At 40.6% G+C, this 6,740-nt stretch overlaps 1 protein-coding gene across 3 annotated transcripts; it reads left to right on the forward strand.

The window, feature by feature from the left end:
- Positions 1-969: 969 nt before the first annotated feature.
- LOC120012510 (F-box/kelch-repeat protein At3g06240-like) lies at positions 970-3,285 on the forward strand. 3 transcript variants are annotated; one of them, XM_038863941.1, is made up of 2 exons: positions 970-2,422; positions 2,656-3,285. In XM_038863941.1, the coding sequence occupies exon 1, from the start codon at positions 1,224-1,226 to the stop codon at positions 2,379-2,381; it is 1,158 nt and encodes a 385-aa protein (XP_038719869.1). In that variant the 5' UTR covers positions 970-1,223; the 3' UTR covers positions 2,382-2,422; positions 2,656-3,285. The 3 variants fall into 3 exon arrangements, with proteins under 3 accessions (XP_038719869.1, XP_038719871.1, XP_038719870.1); XM_038863943.1 differs by having other exon boundaries at positions 2,669-3,285; XM_038863942.1 differs by having other exon boundaries at positions 2,703-3,285.
- Positions 3,286-6,740: the final 3,455 nt, after the last annotated feature.

Raw genomic sequence — 6,740 nt, forward strand, 5'->3', positions numbered from 1 at the left:
TGAGGATACAAGGAGAGATAAGACAATGGTTATCTCTCACATGGTTAGTTAGTAGGGCAAAAGGGATGTGGGGGCTCCGCAATTCTTTAACATTTTCAATTCTAATATAATGGTGAAGAAAAGTCAGACAAATTTTAAAAAATGGGAAAAACAAAAATGTAATGTACTGTGACATACCTCCCAAACCATTGGATTCAAATTGTAGACTCTATAATTTTAAACGACTTGTGGAGCCTCGAGATCCGCAATTGAGTGATGAGTATGGTACAAGTGAAACTCTAGGAAAGTATCAATTAATAGTACAACCATTAAAAAAAGAAATAGCACAACTATAACAGAAGAAGTCCCTGCTGGATAGACCTCTTATCATCTGTACGTTATGCAAGCGATCAAAAGCCATGAGTGGATATGCGAACCTCAATGATTAGAATCCTTCCACTTCTTCTCACTGTTCTTATGTGTTAAATCTGCAAAATTCTACAGCTAAATAAATAATGTCACACGTCCCACATCCACTTAGTTGTAGCCTATAGTTACCCTCTCCTTCCATTAATAGATCCTTTTTAGTGGAGGTGTATGGATCATGATAAGTGATACTAGAGAAAAAGTTCATCTTTCTGCATGTGAGTGTGTTTGGACAGGTGATGTTACGGATTGAACTGTGTAAAGGTTACCTATCCATCCCGTGAAAACTTCAAGTACAATGCGGCTGACGCTAATGTCGATGCGGAAGCGTGTCTTTTAGTTGAGGTGTATGGGCGGATGATAAATAATTCGCAGGAGCAAGGATTATCTTCTGTTTGGGGTTGGTAAGATGCCTCACGTGCAAAATTGGCAAGCCAAACCTACCAAATGCTAATGGGCCTTTACTCATTAAATAGGCCTAAAAGAAAAGCCCATGCACTTTACTTGTTAAATGGGCCTAAAAGAAAAGCCCATGCAATAATAAAATTTACTGAATCAGTCGAAGGTACCAGAATCCAGAAGGGATCCTCAAGTAAGAGAAGAATCGTTTCAAAGAAGAAGATAGAGGCCAGGGGCTGTGGAGAGAGAGCTGTCATGGAGGCCATGAACTGATTTATCCCGGAAGATTTGGTGAAGGAAGTGAGGAAGGAGATGAGACAGAGGATCTGATCTGAATTTTGTTTTTTGGCTGGGTTACTGTAGACGATCCCAATTCAAATCCCTTTGCAGCAGAAACAACAAAAGAGAGCACAGGTTCCATGGCAGCAACGAACAGAAATATACCAGAAGATCTGGTGATGGACATCCTCGCTTGCGTTCCGGTGAAGTCACTACTGCGATTCAGGTGCGTTTCAAAACCTTGGTGTGATCTTATCGGAAACCCTGATTTTATCACCAAGCAGTACCTCAAACAAACTATTATGAACAAAAGTAAGGGCAATGTCTTTGTGACGCATTCTAACATCAGTGAATCATTGAACTGTGAAACCATGATCTCGAGTCTGAAAATTGATGAGAAAGATAGGCTCACCGTTAGGGAAACCATGATCATACCATCTCATGAAAGATTCTGCTTATACTTGTTAATCTGTGGGCCTCGTAATGGAATAATTTGTCTGTATGTTATGGAGCCTGACGCAGATGATCTTGCACTCTGGAATCCAGCAACAAGAGAATTCAAGACTATACCTTCATCCAAATTGGAGCCACCTGATACTGATAGACATGAAACTGTGTTTGGAAATATTGGGTTTGGTTTTGATCACAGAACTAATGATTACAATGTTGTAAGATTTGTTACTTATACTTACAATGGGTACAATGGTACAGTGGAACAAGTTGAGTTATTTTCTCTTAACAGTAATTCTTGGAGAGTGCTTCCTGCTGTTGATGTTAGTCCATGGTTTAACACTTGCAATACATACAAGGATGGAGTTTATTATTGGTGGGCTGGGAAACGAAGTGATGGTTCTCAATGGATACTGTCCTTCGACATGGCAGACAAAGTGTTTGAGAAAGTGCCTCTGCCTTCGGAATTTGGGATTGTTCGACAATCTGTATTTTCGTTCTTCGATGGAAAACTCTCTCTGGTTCTTTACTCTGACGACGACAATGATATGGGGAAATGCTTTGATGTATGGGTGATGACTAAACATGGAGTAAAAGAGTCTTGGGTCAAACAAATGCGTATTGGACCGATTTTGGGAATTGAGAAGCCCTTAGAATATTGGAAGAATGGCGGATTGTTTTTGGAAGATGACGAAGGGTTTTTAGTCTTGTATGATGCTTGTACCAGAGAGGTCAAGAAGCTTCAAATTTGTGGGGAAGAATATAGGAGTACTTTGCAAGTTATGAACTACGAGGAGAGTCTCGTTCCAATCAATGGTGTACAAATACAACAACAATATCGAACTTGAAGATTCAAGGGAGGAAGAGCTCGCTTCTCGTAAAAAAGAAAGTAAGTTATTGAAAAGTGAAACTCTTTGTATGCATGCCCTGTCAATCTGGTCATGACTCTTTCATTTGTGTTGTATTGTAAGAATATCTACTTATAATTTCCATTCTGCTTCTTGCAGTTTAATACATTTTGTACCTTGTGTCATTGCTTCTTCAACATTAACATTCTCTACCTTGTCTAGTTGTCTTACAGTTTATTACCTCACATTTTCACTTGGCTGAAACTTTTTGTAGTTATAATCTTCAGTGATTAATCGTCTGTACAACTTTGCGCTCAATAGGGTGGACTATATGGCCGTCTGGAATCTGGCCCGGCCACACAAGAGTTCAAGCATCTACATTCGTCCCACTTGGAACCACCTGATTTAATTGGAATATTATTTGGAGAATTTGTGATCGAAACTACTTGGAATATCATTTGGAGAATTTGGGTTCGGTTTCGATCGCAGAAGTAATGACTACAAGGTGTTAAACGTTCATTCGTTATATTTGCCTTCATGATGCAATTGAACAAGCTGAGCTATACTTCACGAGTGATTCTTGGGGATTGATCCCTCTAATGGATATGCACTTTGTTCCATGGTTAGTTATCTACAAGGACGGAATTTGTTATTGATTTGCTGGGAAACGTAGTGATGGTTTTCAATGGATTTGTCTCCATTGATATGGTAGATGAAGTGTTTGAAAGAGTGGCTTTGCCCATTCGTTTTGGGTGATGATGATCCTTTACTAGAATGTGGGAATGCTATTATTCAATGAGCTTGTTTTGATTTGTTTTTGTAATCTTTATGGTTCTTGGTTGGTTGATTGTTTTAAATATGTTTTATGATGTCTAGAAAATAAAGGGTGTTTTGTTTTGTACTACCAAGAGGCTTTTAATTTGGAAGCCCACTGGGCCTTGTTGATCTCCTTTTTAATCAATATCATCCTTCTCAAACAGTTTAGGCGTTTAGCTCCCAGTCCCTCGATCAATGGTAGAAAAGGGGGGTCACCCAACTTCACGCACATTACTGTTCCAATTATCTTAACCTAAAGAAAAGAAATATGTATATATATAATTCTAAAGTGAAGATTTAAGATAAGGATCAATAAATGAGGCCCATTGCCCATTGGTTGGGTCCCACTAATTTAAAAAACAACACAGAACATCTCATATATACACACACACACACTTGAGAAGCATGAAATCACAAACTTATGTAGTTACAACTTACAAGTTACCAGGAAGTTAATAATAATTACTAGTTGCAAAGGAGGACAAGAAATATTTCAGGATTCGGGACCTTAGGTGCCATCATATATGTTATACCCCCTCTTTTTTACTTTTTTTTTTTACTATTTATTTTTATAGATGTTGTACCCCACTTAAATGTAACTGGTCACAGACCCAACACTTTTTACTGAATAACCTTAATTAGCATAGGAGTCCTCTGTCCCACATATGTCAGTGGTTCAATACTTGAGTAAGTTTATACATAGCAGCAATATAATACTTGATGACTCAATGGTTAACTGAGAGAGAGAGAGAAAAATATGTACAGCAGAAACTCTAAATTGATACCTGGTATTTCTTCAAAGTCCATTTCAATTCTCATCTGGTTTCTCAGAAGTCTCCTCAGTTTCCTTCTTTGTTGCAGATGGAGTCGGATCAATGCCTTCCGATTCTGGATCAATTCTGCCAGCCTGAGAATTATCCACTTGATTGTCTATTTCAGTTTTGGATCCTTCTGATGATGTTGGTGCTATGGAGCAACCAACTAGACCCTCAGTAGTTGAGACATCCCTAATTTCCCTTGCCAATACCAGGGAAGCCGAATGTTGATTCATATCTTCAGATATCTTTTCTGACGCCATTTCTTCCAACGGAGGTAAAACCATTTGATCTCCCATTTCAGATTCAGGCTTAACCAACTCCTGCAATGTTAATGAGCTGCCAACTGAGATGATTCCACTCGATTACCTGTTTCAATTTCAAGTTCGTTTGATTCCTCCTGTGTATTTTCTGGCACCATTCCTCCCAACTGAGATGATTCCACTTGATCACCTGTTTCAATTTCAAGCATGTTTGATTCCCCCTGTGTATTTTCTGGCACCATTCCTCTCAACTGAGATGAATCCACTTGATCACTTGTTTCAATTTCAAGCTTGTTCGATTCCACCAATGTTAGCGAGTTACCAACCGGACTCTTGCCATCCGTCTTTTCTGGCTCCATCCCTCCCAACTGAGATGAATCAATTTGATCACCAATTTCAGCTTCAGGCCTATTTGATTCCCCCAATGTTGATGAGCTGCCAACTGTACTCTTCTCAAATAATCTCTCATTCTCCTGCACCATCCCTAACAACTGATCACATGTTTTAGTATCAGAGCCATTTGACTCCTGCAATGTCGGTGGGCTATCAACAAGACTCTTTTCCCATAAAATCCCGTACTTATCTGGCATTGTTACTCCCAACTGGTATAATTTCATTTGATTATTGTCAATTTCAGCTTCAGAGTTCTTTGATTCTTCCAATGTTAATGATATACCAATTAGATTCTCTTTATCTGTCTTTTTCGGCACCATCCCTTCCAACTGAGATGAATCAATATGATCCCCAATTTCAGCTTCAGGGCTATGTGATTCCCCCGATGTTGGGCTGCTAACTGGACTCTTTTCAAAAAATATCTATGTCTTCTCTTGCACCATCCCTCCCAACTGAGATAACTCAATTTCATCACATGTTCTAGTATCAGAGCTATTTGACTCCCCCAATGTCTGTGCGCTGCCAATATGACTCTTTTCAGGCAATATCTCAGACTTTTCTGGCATCCTTCCTCCCAACTAGGATAATTTCATTTGATTGCCAATTTCAACTTCAGCCCTCTTTGATTCTTCCAATGTTAATGAACTACCAACTAGACTCTTTTCATCTACTTTTCTGGCACCATCCCTCCCAATTGAAATGAATCAATTTGATCACCGATTTCAGCTTCAGGTCTGTTTGATTCCCCCAACGTTAATGAGCTGCCAACTGGACCCTTTTCAAATAATATCTGAGTCCTCTCTAGCACCATCCCTGTCAACTGAGACAGCTCCATTTGAATCACCTGTTATAGTATCAGAGCCATTTGACTCCTGCAATGTCAACGGCCCACCAAGAGGACTCTTTTCTAGTAAAATCTCATACTTATCTGGCATCGTTCCTCCCAATTGGGATAATTTCATTTGATTGTCAATTTCAGCTTCAGACTTATCTGATTCCTCCAATTTTAATGAGCTACCAACTGGACCTTTTACAGACGAGACCTCAATCTTTTCATCCTTCATCCCCGAATAGGGTGAAGATATACTTTCATGCAAAACATATTGTCCACATAACCACCAAGAGGTGCATCTATTTGAAAATTATGTTCCGTTCCAGATGAACCCTCCAATACTACTAAGCTAAAAAACATGCCCCTCTCTGATGGTCCTTCAACCTTTCCTTCCTCCTCTGCTGAGGTAGAAGGAACCGGAGCCATGTCTGACAAATTCTCAGGTGCAGTACTACTGTTCTGAGCTACATCCATCTGATAAATATTTACAGCCCCAATCATCTTTGGTTCCTCCAGCTCAACTATGTTGCAAGGTGGACCATTCCCAGAAGCATCCTGCATAATTTCTTCTCCTACGATGAAGGAAGAGGAAGGCCCAACTAAATCAACCATTGGTTCCTCCAGCTCAGCTACATTGCAAGGTGGACCATTCCCAGAAGCATCCTCCACAATTTCTTCTTCTGCGGTGAAGGAAGAGGAAGGCCCAACTAAATCAACATTTGGTTCCTTGATAGGATTGTCTCACATCTAAAGATGTGGGAGCTAAGGTATTGTTTATAGGGGGAGGTATGGGCCTCCATTAGTACCCAAGGTTTTCTAGTATGGGCTGGAAGGCCTTGGGTACAGTCGGCCCATATGGGTGGGTGTCGGTTGGGCCTTGAGTGCTGAGCGTGTATGGACGTGACTCTATCAATGGTATCGAAACATGATCCTGTTGTGCCTTCAACTTGGGGACACGCCTGCGGAGTGGCTGGCCATGATGCTCGACCAACGGAGTTACGCCTTCCGGAGTGGTAGGCCATGGTACTCGACCAAAGTGGGCGTTGGTCTTGAAGGGGAGGGTATTGATAGGATTGTCCCAAATCTAAAGATGTGGGAGTTAAGGTGTTGTTTATAGGAAGAGGTATAGATCTCCCTTAGTACCCAAGGTTTTGTAGTATGGGCTGGAGGGCCTTGGGAACAGCCGACCCATATGAGTGGACGTCGGTTGGGCCTTGGGTGTTGAGCGTGTATGGACGCG

The sequence above is a fragment of the Tripterygium wilfordii genome, chromosome 13, assembly GCF_013401445.1.
Source record: "Tripterygium wilfordii isolate XIE 37 chromosome 13, ASM1340144v1, whole genome shotgun sequence".
In the NCBI taxonomy this organism is placed as follows: Eukaryota; Viridiplantae; Streptophyta; class Magnoliopsida; order Celastrales; family Celastraceae; genus Tripterygium; species Tripterygium wilfordii.